General features: G+C 42.1%; 2 protein-coding genes across 10 annotated transcripts in view; one reads left to right on the top strand and one right to left on the bottom strand.

The window, feature by feature from the left end:
* Nucleotides 1–5,728, bottom strand: part of LOC105430756 (cytochrome b5) — a 29,579-nt gene extending 23,851 nt beyond the window's left edge. Inside the window, exon 1 of the mRNA XM_089074699.1 lies at nt 5,588–5,728. The gene's annotated coding sequence lies outside the window, so the exon portion shown is untranslated. The remainder of the gene's footprint in view (nt 1–5,587) is intronic.
* Nucleotides 1–13,509, top strand: part of LOC105422344 (junctophilin-2-like) — a 38,598-nt gene that overhangs the window by 20,243 nt on the left and 4,846 nt on the right. For 5 of the 9 annotated variants that reach the window (XM_089074679.1, XM_089074676.1, XM_089074678.1 and 2 more), the window contains exons 4-9: nt 434–729; nt 897–1,064; nt 1,299–2,417; nt 3,190–3,404; nt 3,593–3,730; nt 3,943–4,228. In XM_089074679.1, coding sequence (XP_088930805.1) covers nt 434–729; nt 897–1,064; nt 1,299–2,417; nt 3,190–3,404; nt 3,593–3,730; nt 3,943–4,228 — 2,222 coding nt within the window. Of the gene's footprint in view, nt 1–433; nt 730–896; nt 1,065–1,298; nt 2,418–2,571; nt 2,653–3,189; nt 3,405–3,592; nt 3,731–3,942; nt 4,229–5,682; nt 12,358–13,509 lie in introns of those variants that run through there. The other 4 variants (XM_089074684.1, XM_089074682.1, XM_089074681.1 and 1 more) reach the window with 4 other exon arrangements.

Genomic DNA, 13,509 nt, shown 5'->3' with positions numbered 1-13,509 from the left:
ATGTCTAAAAAATATTTTCATTACCACACGATTTGATCTCAACGAGCATATTATTGACCTCGCGAAAAATCTGTCACATCTATCAAATAAAAGTTCAAAAAGGAGTTATCGCAAAATCAAAGCAAAATTGTTATCGCTAACTTTAATAAAATATTAGAAAAATAAATATTTCTAATCATTTTTTAGAGATTAATTTTTTTAAATTATTTAATATAGAATTTAACGAAAAAAAGACAAAACTTTCCTGAATTAATAAAGTGTATTGAGCCGTGTGAAAAAAAAAAAAAAGATTTACATACGTCCCAAATATAGCTCCCAAAAAGAAAATTTCATCAACCTTAATGGACAGGGTGGCGTGTAATTCGCCGATCGAAAACGACCCGCTTCCACCTCCTATTTCTATTTCTGTTAAGTTACATGGTTGATTTTGTAGGTACTTATCAAGGCCAATGGCTCCGCGGCATGCGGCATGGATACGGGGTGAGGGCGAGCGCGCCATTTGGCTTGGCGAGCCATTACAAACCAGCGAAACAAGTGAGAGCATCCCTGACGTCGTTAAGAAGCGCCGACGGAGGACCAGCGGTCGCCCCGACGCCGGAACCCACCGACAGGAGGGATCGACGAGTAGACGATAGTCGGGGGGGTTTCGTCCTAAAAGCTAGGAGCGACGATCCACCCGCCCGGAGAAAAAGCCTCACCGAAAAATCCCTGAAGAAAGGCATTCTCTCGGTAAGACGTCTCTCTCTCTCTCTCTCTCTCTCTCTCTCTCTCTCTCTCTCTCTCTCTCTCTCTCTCTCTCTCTCTCTCTCTCTCTCTCTCGCGAAAATCGAAGAATCGTTTGCAAAGTTTCTCAAACAGAAATTGCGGCATTATACAGAAGAATATTCTGTTGACAGGGTCTCAAGATACGAAAGCAGAGGAGTACGGGGGATTTGGAGAAGCGCGGTACCGGTGGTAGTATCAGGAGTAATGCCAGCTCGGCGTCGTGGATGTCAACCGAGAGCTCGCAAAGTCAAGCCTCGGCGTCGGTTCACACAGACAGTAATGCGTCCTTTGTCATCGAGGTAGGTCTTGGTACTTGGTACGGTTCTCCAGCTTCTTTTCCGGAGGACAAATCTTTAATCGGATTTTAATTTCATTTCCCCACGCCAGCCGCTCAAATCCGCTTATACCGATGCTTTCACGAGACGTGTAACGTGTTTATTGTGAAGTTAATTCGCAATGTAGTTGAAGTAATTAAAATAATTGGAATTGTCAACATAACGCATAAACGTTAACGATAAGACGTCGGTTTGCAGGACGAACAGATGGATGCGTCGGTAACCGAGACCTATCTGGGCGAATGGAAAAACGACAAGAGAACCGGCTTTGGCATATCCGAGAGGAGCGACGGGTTGCGATATGAAGGCGAATGGTTCAACAATCGCAAGTACGGCTACGGCGTCACCACGCTCCGTGACGGCAGCAAGGAGGAGGGAAAGTACAAGAACAACGTGCTCATCACCAGCCAAAAAAAGAAGCATCTCTTCCTGATCAGGTCTGCCAAGTTTCGCGAGAGGATAGAGGCAGCGGTGAACGCAGCTCAACGGGCGAGCAAGATCGCCCTGCAAAAGGCCGACATCGCTATCTCCAGGACGGCGACGGCGCGGGGAAAGGCGGAGCTGGCCGACATCGCCGCGGAACACGCTAGAGAGGACTCCGAGTTGGCCCAGCAAACGGCGAGACAGTTCGCTCCGGATTTCCGGCAGCCGGGCTTGGAAAGATTGCGGAACAGAGAGATACCCAAGTACGTGCCGCCACCGCAGGACTCGGTGCCGGGCAAGAGTATTCTGCACAAGGCGGCTAGCGTAGACCAGCCCGGCGGCGCCACGCCGATCAAGAGCGTCTCGTCGACCGTCGACTTCACAACGACGACGATGACAACGACAATGACGAACGCGACGCCAGCGTCCGCGGCGAACAACACCGTCGGCAACGTGATGCAGTCGATACGCAGGCCCAGTATGAAGCCGCTGCCGCAGAATCAGCTGCCGCCCATGCAAAACCAGATACCGAATCAAGTGCCGCTGACGAACCAGCAGGCGACCATGAACCAGCTGAACGCGCAGCAGACATCGCTAACCGCTCAGAATCCGTACCAGCAGTATTCGTATCAGCAGCACAACGTATCGCAGAATCCGGCTCCGATGGGCCAATACCCGAACAGTATATCGAATCAATACCAACCGAATCAGTACAGTCAGCAGCATCAGTTCGTGCAGAACAGTCCGTACCAGTATCAGTCGACTAATCCATCTCAGGTTGAGCAATATCCTAGTTATCAGCAGCCACAGCAACAACAACAACAACAACAACAACAGCAACAAACAATGGGGTCGCATGACTTCCAAAATTTGCAGGCTTATCCCAGTCAGCAGGTTCGCAATGTTGCCCCTCCCACCCTCTTGTCTTTCTTTGGCTCTCTCTCGTACGCAGCTTTCCACGTTTCGCAATTCGATTCACTCGTTGCAATTTACTGAGCTTACGCTTTTGTGTGCTTAGGCCGTGTTTCTCTCTTTGTTTCTTCTCTAGATCTTATGTTCGCAATCATCGATTATGTATGATCCCGTGACATTCGCCCAAATGAATCAATTTGGAGCGCAGATGTATAGTGTAAGCAACTCAACAAATTTTTGCGTGCGAGTTTAATTTGACTTGGCGAGCTTAATATGCGCATAGCGATACTAATGACTACTTATTGACAACTCTCGGTCTTTAAATTAAATTCTTTTACGTCCGTCCTGTTTCTGAGTGATGAGTTGAATTTACGTATGAGTAACGCTTTCTAAATAGTGAAGATTAGGATTTAATGGCCAAGTTGGGGACCCACTATTTCTTTTTTCAATCAAGGACTCGATTAATCGTTATTCTCATCCGATGAGCCTGCAAAATTTTGGTAACCCCTAACAATGCACATCGTATGCTGGAACAAATACAGGATTCTTCGACAATCTCCGATTAATCCAATTATTCGCTGAGAATTCTCTAATTGCTTATCTCAGCAATATTTTAAAAATGCCAAATACTATAATTTCTTTGGGAAGAAAACAAAAAATTTTTAGATATGACACATTCATGTATTTGTTCTGCGATTAAAATAGCTGATAGTTTCTCGCGAGGAATCTTTACAGTAACGTAAATTAATTTCAGACGGCAATACCCAATCAATATGGACCTGGCCAGACGAATCAGTACAATTCGCAATCGATGTACGCGCAGCAACAAACGCACCCCTCGCAACAATACCAGCCTGATAGTATCATGGATGCAGCGAGACCACCGAGCTCCACGAGTTTACGAAGAAACAGTAGAGTCCTGAGTCCTCAAGACCGACCTGGCACGATCGGTCAAACGCTAAACGACAGGTTCGTTATATATTTCCTTTACAACACGTGACAATCTAAAAAATTTTTGACATTTGACAGCTTTCTTGAGATTATATTTCAAAGGAATCAAATGCTGCACTAAAAAATATTTTATAAAAATTTTCAGAAATTTTTTTAAAACTTGTTTCAAAATTACGTGACACGTTTAAACAATTATTTGACAATAGGTTGGATCATTACAAGAGGCCACCTAGTCGCGACAGTTCCGTAGATCGTTATGGCAGAGCGCATTCTCGATTGACTGGATCGAGACAACCATCTGTCGACAAAACCATATCGAACCCACCCTCGGACATGCTCGACAGGTGAGTAATATCCGAATCGACACAATATCCGATTGACATTCAAAAGCATTTGTTTTTTTTTCTTGCCGCCTGAAATCATTTACGCGCGATGGTTCGCGGTAGGAGGATTTAAATTTAGAATTGTGCTCAGAAATCTGTGGGGTATCTCTTTTTAGAAAACCGCGGATAACCCTCGTCTGGTTCGTTGAAAATAATCGTTTTGCAATCGACAGGTCGACAAGAGCCCCGAGTGCGATACGAGGAGGGACGCCGCTGAACGGTTCCGTGGTAGGCAGCGGCGCCGCGACGCCGACGTACGTGGCACCAACTCCCAGTCAGTTCGAGGGGGCTCTTATAAAAAATCGTGGCCTTGGACAGGACATTCTGCCGAGTCCTGGGCAGCCTAAACGCACCGAGAGCCTCTACGTGGCTCAGACTCGTGGACCGTCCGGTGGTGGCGGCGGCGGCGGCGGCGGCGGCGGCGGCGGCGGCGGCGGCGGTGGCGGCATTGTTCCGAAGGTGAGTCCTTACTTTCTCACGCGTTTGCTCCTTACCATTTTAAACATATACATATATATATATATATATATATATATATGTGTGTATATGTGTACATATATACATATATATGTACATCCATATGTATATACAGACATACCCTCAACGCGTGCGTATATACGTGCACTCATACATTTGTCCTGTATGCACCGAAGACGTCTTGGCACTTACGTCACCCTCCTCGAAAAAGAAGTTGTAAATGTACCGTACCGGTTCTGATGTCCGTTTCTAAAGAGCTTCAGCTAATTTTTGTCCCTCAATATTGTACTCGAATCTTGTTTTAATATTCATAGATATATTTATGATTCGAGTCAGATGGACATTTCCATAAAATTCTGATATCTCGCGTATTGACGTCATCGAAGCATCAGACAGCATTTTTATAAATTATATTCATCCTATGTAAATATTATTATTCATTGTATTTGAACCGTGCGTTGTGCCGACATTTCCAAAGAAATAACGCTCCCACAGGTCGCTTTTCAATACGATTTCCCGCTGATCATTCACTTTGAACGAATCGCAATGTTCATTTTTCGAATGAATTTCGATTTCCCACGCGGATGAATTTGTTGATTTCAATTTCTCGCGAATTACAAAGATTCGGGGAAAAATAATATAATTCGGCGAAGCGATTTATTTGGCGTTCACTCTGCCAAGAAACGAAACGGGACGCTTTTCCAAGACCAACATCGGAAATAACTTCGACGTTCATTATATGTTAAACAAGATAACAATCGTTCGACATTACGGTGATTCTTAAGAAAGTATCGCACGAAAGTATCGTATACGTCGGACGATATTAAAAAATTTTTTCCTCGCAGCAGAATACGAGAGATGAGAGACTATAAAATTAACAGAATTTATCCACACAGAAGTAGCCTGTTGGAAATTTCAATTAAAAGTAATTTTTTTCATTATTTTTCCTTTTTATTTAACATTGTTGAAAAATTTAATAAGCGATGATTAATATAATTTCCGCAAATTATGAACAATACTCTTTGCCAGTTATGAATAATAATGCAATTATTCATAATGTCCGGCGGACATTATAATCACGGATGATTAGAAATTAAAATGGTATTAAAAATATGCATTAATCTCGTACATTATTCTGCTGCGAATTGCAGACGAACAGTTTCCGGAATTGTTTTCATAAGTCCAATCGTATCTCGCTCATGTTTATATACTGCAATTTTTTTCATTACGAAATATATTTCTTGCACCTCGCCTGCGTTCTCGACGCACCCCCATTTTTTCCCCGTTTTATCTCGTTCAGATTTTTTCTCACACTCGCCTTTCTTATTTAGCCGACCTTACCTATTTGTATCTCTTCTTTTCTCTTCTCTGTCTCTATTTGTCTCTCTGTGTAACTGTGTGGCGTTTTGTGCTGTGTTCTGTGCATGCCATCCCAGGAAGCAGGCCGGACGGTCCCCGCCTTCACCGCAACGTCAAAGGGCCGCGCAACCCTATGAGTATAAGTATAAAATATGTATAAAGAGCGATGTTATGCTATAGCCGTTGGCAAGAAAGAGCGCAGCTTTCGAGAGGCTCGCGTCGCGTCGCATTTCGAGCAGAGTCGGAAAAACGAAAAATCCGCGCAAATTCCAATCGCCGTTTTTTTCCGCCCAGGCGCGCCCCGGCGTCGAGCAGTCCAGAATGAATCAAGTTCCGATAACCAACTTGTCTCGGGGCAGTTTTGAATGCGAGCATTGACGATATTTTTCTATGAATTTACGAGTACCCGATATTACCTGAACCAACAAAGACGCGGTTGTACAGCTTGAAGTTAAGTCGCCGAGTAGTTAATGCAGCTGCCATAAGCAGACTCGCGGACAGAGTCGACTCGTTCGGCTCTCGTTGAACTCGCTGGATTTTCGCAGTTTACAGTATATTCGCTTGAAAACGTGGGACGGGGTTTCCAGAGCGGGGCCTTATATGAAAGTGAAAGAATTTTCTAGTAACGAGCAATTTTTCGTGAAAAATTTTGATCCTACCAATTGTGGAGTATAACGCTTGACAGGAGGAGGAGACACTTGTACCTGGTTATAGATCGCTATTAGCTGTTAACTTCGCCGCGACATGTAACAAAGAACAATAAAGACGCTCATCGATAGTAATCGCGGTTGAGGAAAGCGCATTCGAAATGCGAGCAAATGGATATTTATGGGAGACAGACTTATTTTTCTATGGAAACACTGCGAGCCTATGTGAGTGACATGGATTTGTCCACTCGTGCGAACAATCTAGAATTATCGTCAATTTTTGATTATCGATGTTGATCCTGGAATAAAACCGTGACCGGCGTTCAGCAACGGCATGTACGACCGATACGTCGTAGTTGCGTAATTCCAGAGTGCAGAAAGATAGTACGCTCCGTTTAATCCGCTGCAATAGATATCGTCTCGCCGATAACGATAAAGAGACCGTGAATTTATTCCAGGATTAAACGAACGATGATCGAAACGTAGAGCAAGAAACGGTAGAGCTTAAAGATTTCCGAGGTATCTTAGATCGTGTTTCGTCTTGAAACGCGCGAAAGAGGATCGCTGCTCGCTTTGGAAAACGTTATTGAGAAACGGAATATGTGCTGCGGGCGAGTTGCGGATTTCGCAAACCGAAACCTTGGGAAAACATAGATTGGCAACGACGACGTCGTCTCGTTGTATCAATTCGAGATACGATCTATTGCGCTCGTTGGGTAACATGCGAGATCACCGACGGACCAGTTCAACGAACAATAATGTAGCACTGTGTACAGTTCCTTTCAGCAAGGGAGAAGAAGTAACTAAACAACTAAATGCCCTCCGATTTATTTTTTTTCCTCTCGGTACATCATAGTCAAATAAGATTATCAATTCGGAGGGAATTAATTCGCGAGAATATATAAACTACATTTACGAGCATAAACGGAGATGTCCTGTGTATGTGTATACAATGTATGTATATGTATATGTGTATAGAGATATTTGCACAAACCCGACTGTGTCGAATCGGAGTAATGTGCGAGTTGTGGCTCTCCACTTTGTAAAGCGGCTGGAAAAAAAGAAGTGAAACGAATCCTTGTTCACGATTCTTCTACATTACGTGTGACATTCCGTTTCTCTTTTTTTCTCTGCGACCAGCTAATCGAATCGAATATTAGGCAATCTATGTTAATTGCATGCGCACATACATATGTATATACAAGTGTAAACACGTGCGCGAAGCTGAGCTGAGCTAAAGTCAGCGCACGCTTGTTACATCCATTAAGTGAGCTAATTAGCGGACTTAAGGTAAGCCTAGCGCGCGGCGTGGAGGCGGGGACCATATTTTTGCTCTTCCATTCTATTTTATTAACTTCTTTTTTAATCATATTTTAAGCCTCTTTCGACCCTTCTTCCAAACCCTCACTCGCTAGCCATCTCTCCTAGATTATTCGCCTAGGTTACTCGACCGATCAATCTGTATCTCTCGGATACCGCTCTAGTTGAGTTTCGCCTTGCTGCGTACAGACTTTCAACTCGGATGGTCTCACATTCGATCTATCAAATATTCGTATCGCTATATTACAAAAAAGTAGATTGCTTATTAATTGTATCGACTATGCGTCGAGAAATGCGCAAATGTCCAGACGAGCTTTACGAGATTATTTTCTTTTTATTTTCCACTACCTCCACGCCGCTTCTTTTTTCTGTTTTCTGATTGGAGACATTGTTTTTCTAACGCATGCTTGTCGTCAACTCGAGTTTACATGTTGGCGCCGTGTGCACAGACAAGGACTTGTTAAAATGAAAGTAAATCGCGGAAGAGAGACGTTCGATACGAAACGAGCCTTAAGCACGTAGGAGCCTAATTAAATCTATAATATCAGTCGCCGTTGCCAGTATCGACACACACACACGCGCGCGCGCGCGCACGTTTTTATGTGTGTGTGTGTATATATATATATGTGTGTGTATATATATGTGTATATATATGTGTACATATATACACACACACATATATATATATATATATATATATATATATATATATATGCGGGCGTTATATCGTAGTATATTACTTGTTTTGCGCACGCACATAAATTATTGCGTAGAATAAATTGCCGCCCATGTTAACGCGAAGGGAAAGATAATGCGAGAGTTTATTTTATATATTGAGAAAAATGAATGCTCGCGGGAAGAAGGAGAGAACGCAAGTTTTGCGATCGTCCGTGTTAAATATTATATTAAATATTATACGCCGATAATTCTTTATACAGGAAGACATCCAGGTTATATATTATACGTTCCGTGTAAATAAGGCTAATATTCAAATATTTATGAGCAGATTATATGAAGAAATTGTGTAACGATAATAACGATTTTGCCAATGATAGCTGCGACTGTGAGCCTAATTCTTAAACGACCTATATGTATAATCGGAACGTAAAATTCGATAGAAATCGATAGAAATTATTGAGGATCGCACAAAAGAAAATACTACTCTTTGAGATTTTTAATTAAACTACGGAGGAATACTCACTATATTTTCATACAGGGCCGACTTAACAATATTTAATATATCTGCGTTAACATCTTAAGTCACAAATCATGGTTTCGACAATAACGACGAGTTGCACGAGAAGGAAAGAATGCGGCGGGTTTGCGAAAGGGGTTACCGGATTCGTGCAGGTTCGCATAAAATGCAACGACGCGCGGTACGCGAGTGCAATTTCCGAATGCAACATTCCCAAACAAACACTTGAATTCTGACTTAAGCCGTTAATCTAACCCGTGTGTTCACAAGTTTACTCGCTTATGACGAATCTCAGCTATAATATCGCGCGGCTGTTGGAGGAAGAGAGTAGCACGAGGGAAGAGAAGCATCGACATTCCGTCAACGTTGAAAATAGTACTTTTCTTAATCTCGCACTCAAGTGCCAACCTTGCAAAAAAGCGTTGTTCGCGTCTGACATTACGAGAGCTTTTCTAGACGTCCAACGAGTCGGATATAATCACGTTCTTATTTATAGCGTGACGCACAATTATTTGTAGATACGTAGCCATATAGATGTAGAAGGTCAGGTCAGAATGTGAAAATAGAAATATGTACATACTCCGTAAATTTCCAGGACTATATATTCCGAAGAAAGTCTATCTTAATGTAGAAAAACCGTACCGATTTCCGTTCACAACCAAACAACGACGTTGCAAACGTTGACTCGATGTACTGAATGTATTTATGTATATCATGTATAAGCTATTGCTGAATGATTAAAGAGCATCGCGTAAAACCGGACCTTTTACTGCCTTTATCGTCTATTGTTACTTTTTCAGAGAATAATAAGTATTAATCGCTAATCACATTCATAACGATGGACGGTGAAAAAATCGATATCAGACAGAATGTTAGAAAATAATAATCGGTGGCTTTTGTGTGAATCATGCGCATTTCGCGTAAATAAGATTAATATTAATGTTTCGAGATCCAATTGCGCAATATTCAATCGTAATATTCAAACGAGTTTTATGGAAATTATGGGCAATATGGAAATTGATGGGAGGAAGCGATCGCAAACAATAAAGGTTGCGCGATTGTATGCAATTCGTGAGCGAGGCCATGGAAATTCCGGCTTTAATATTAATTTCCTCATTATCATTTCTTACAATTTGTCAAGCGCTCATTTCAAGTGTCGTATTTTTATAACGACGACGTCTGTATGGTTCGAGGAAGTTTCAAAAGTTACCGGGAATATTAATGCTCTTTCCTACGTAGACAATAAAATGTAACAACTTGTTATTTATCACCATTTTATTATTATGTTAATTCAATTAAGTGCGAATTAATTTGTGCCAACTTGAATATAATTGCTCCCATGAAAAAATATTACAGCATTAGCGCTACGCATTAATTAAACCGGATTAAACAATCGGTTCGATAAGGGAACTGCCTCGAGGTAATCGCACCTCTATTAGCGAGGCAAATTAAAGTTGCACCATGCCAGTCGAATTATTTTGCCAGGTACGATTAGCTAAACTGCAGCAGCGGGCGGGCTGCGCAACGCGGTAAATGACAGACAAAGAAATTGCAAATAAGTGGGAACGAACGGTTTCTTGGCGCGCGAAAATCCCGAAATCCTTCGGCGTATTTATTCGCATGCCAAACGCATGAGTCAGATAATTCGAGTCCGGACTTAAACTCTTGATTTGCACAAGACTCTCTCACGGCGGTAAAACGCATATTGTAATTCGAATGTTGGATTCTTTTTTTTTTTTTTCATTCTCTTTTCTTAAGAGAATACAAATTTTAAAGTAACTTTACTTTAAAGAGATTTAAAGAGATTTGAGAAGATTCTAGAAGAGGTGGAGAATGATTCGCAATTTTCTCAGAGATCAGCGAGCAGGAATGAGAATCGAATTTTGAGATTCGCGAGCAATCCTTTCTCATGCCGTATCTACCACTATAAATCAGCCTCGTAAATCACGGAGGCTGCGAGGATCGACAGAGTTCTGGCAGCGTCCCGACGCGGATCTCCGCGGGCGTCGCGACGCTCGGTAAAGTTATTTCGAAGATAGTGGGGCATCGCTCTATTTCGGTCGTGCTAGCCAGGGCCGTTCAGTCTGCGGCCCAGCTTCCTTACCAGGAGGCTGCAAATCCGTAATTCACACTTCGATTCGTCCCCTTTCGTGCCCAGGAAACTGTCGAAAAATGGCTGGGAGATAAGCACGAACGGGTTTCCTCGAATGCGAACGCTCGCGCAGTTTCACAAGACACTTCCGTTTGCGAGAGAAAGAGAGAGAGAAAGGGAGAGGAAGATAAAGCCCGGTGTGAACGGAAGCGCCAGCTGGCTACGATTATTTCTTCCGGAATGATCTCGAATTTAATGTGGACTCGAAGAGAACAGTGTCGCTTGGTTTCGCTTGGTCACGGGCACACAAAAGTGAGAATTTAATATTAGTTTCATAATAATGACTTCACTAAATGCTTTTAAGTAAAACCGGACGACTATTGAAAATCCAATAACGGAAGGAATTTGCATCGTGGACACGTTAAAGGATACGAGCTGCTTGTAAGTTCACCAGAAATTGAAAAAAAAAAAAAGAAATTTATCAAAGATCGGGGCAGACAAGTGGGACGAAAGTGCGATTTAGGAAAGAGAAACGAAGGTCGAGGAACTTGTGCCAAAGGAACGAGAATGATTCTCTTCTTCGCAGGTAGTTAAGAACCCGTGAGATCTTGACGGATTCTGTGTCGATTTTCTGTGAGTCATCGGGCAAAAATTAAGATGTTTTGGATCGAGACGGATGAGGAGGAGGAGGCGTTGCTATGCAGCCCCGCTCTGATGGCAAGGCGCGCCTCGGAGTCCTGGATCGTCGCACCTCCCGTGGAGGTACGACGCGTTCTAACACAACAACCACGTGATAAGCAACGCGTGAAAGTTCACGCAGGATGAATTTTCTTCTTGAAAGAAAGTACGGGGCGGGGGTACGAGGGGGGCGGGGAAGGGAGGGGGGGGGGGAGAGGGAGAAACAACGGCGCAATAACGAACGGGGAGAAGCGTTGTTTGCTCGCGCGGTCGTTAGGGGTGGGATCAGCTGTGCTTAGCGATAACGCACGCTCGACGAAGTGTGGAACGAGGGTTTACGAGCAAAACGCGTCGCAATAAACGGGGAGGGTCAGCAAATATAATAGGTTGCATAAATATGGCGCATAGCAAAGTACGCGTGGCCTTATTTAAGAAAAGTGCACGTAAGAGATAAGAACGCGCGATATGCGAAAGACAGAAGGCTTTTACAGTGCTACGTTACAATTTAATATGCATGACTTGTACGGAGCGTTAGAGAAAAGACTTTGAGAAATATATTACCCGATAAACTGAGCGAAAAACAGTCTAGTTGACGTGAGTAGATTAAGAAAAATTAATCGCGTTAGAAATGAAAGCAATTTTTGGTTTGAATAACACAAATATTTTATTCGCATTCTTGCACGAGACCGTTATATTCCTGTTTGCATATAAAATTCTCTCATTCAATATGCAGAGATATTAAGATAAAATCCTGCATTTTTTAGGATAGGCTGTACAGAAATAAAAAAGACATATCTAAAGAAATAAAAAAGAAATATCTCGCGGATATGAAATAACTCGTAAAGTATGAGTAAATTATGATCAGACATATTTTCATATGCAATAAAAAATAACTAAAAGCTTATACAATAAGGAATTTTTGTGGATTTCTGTAAAAGTGTAAGGAAATTATTCGTATAATCAAAATAAAAAAATCATCTTTGGTAATTTTTTTTTTATTTATTTTAATTACAGTATTTTAATCAGTTTGATGAGAGCATCTCCAATAATAAATTTTTCATTATTTTTTCTTAACACCCTATACGTACATCATTGCGAGGAAAAATGGAACGTACACAATTATGCAACATTTGCGGCAAGTTACTTGTCGAGTAACTTGCCGCACACAATATGTTTAGAAGATCACGCGACGATTGTGGAAACGCGTGCGGAATTTTCTTGCGACGACAATAAATATATATATATATATATATATATATATATATATATACAGTTGAAATTTCGTACGAAAAAAAGTTCTTGGCTGTAATTAAAATTATTTCTTTTATGTTATTTACTCGATATCTTATTTTTATATTTTTTTCTTCTCAAGCTATCTTTGAAAAATCGATTTATGCGGTCGTGCGGTAAAAATGCGAAGATCAATGCGACGAATCGTTTTGATCAGGACTCCTCGGCCCTTGCACCACGGTGCTCGAAATCTCTCTTGGGTTTGGAATGATTCCAAAAGACCCTCCTTTCCGCTCGTACTCTACCTTTCTCCTCGCTACCCGTTGCGTTCGCATGAAATGCTGAATTAATAAAACACGTTACGGGAATTCGATGCTCCACTAATACAACCTCGATTCTGGATTGGTTTCGTGAAGAAGGCCGCTAGAACAATTGAACTTAAATCTACGTTTAACGAATCGTGATTACATAATTCTGTGACCGTAACTGTGATTGACTGCTGCACGTAGACGGCTGAACAAAATAATCAATTGTCTGAATAGTCAATGGCTGAAAATTCAATGGTAGCTTCGCGGAACGATATAAAACAGAGCTGTCTAACTTTTGACGTCACGCGAGCGAGCAAACAGAAATTCAAACAAGAGAGAGATACTCGTTTATATCGACACTTCTGATACAAAGCATAAGCTTCAAAAAGTCCAGAAAACGTGTCAAAGGTTAATAACCCTGGAACAAAGCGAAA

This window comes from Pogonomyrmex barbatus, unplaced genomic scaffold (genome assembly GCF_055798465.1).
Source record: "Pogonomyrmex barbatus isolate J1 unplaced genomic scaffold, ASM5579846v1 scaffold17, whole genome shotgun sequence".
Lineage (NCBI taxonomy): Eukaryota > Metazoa > Arthropoda > Insecta > Hymenoptera > Formicidae > Pogonomyrmex > Pogonomyrmex barbatus.
Note: the sequence above shows the minus strand (reverse complement) of the source record. Positions and strands in the feature narration are given on the sequence as shown.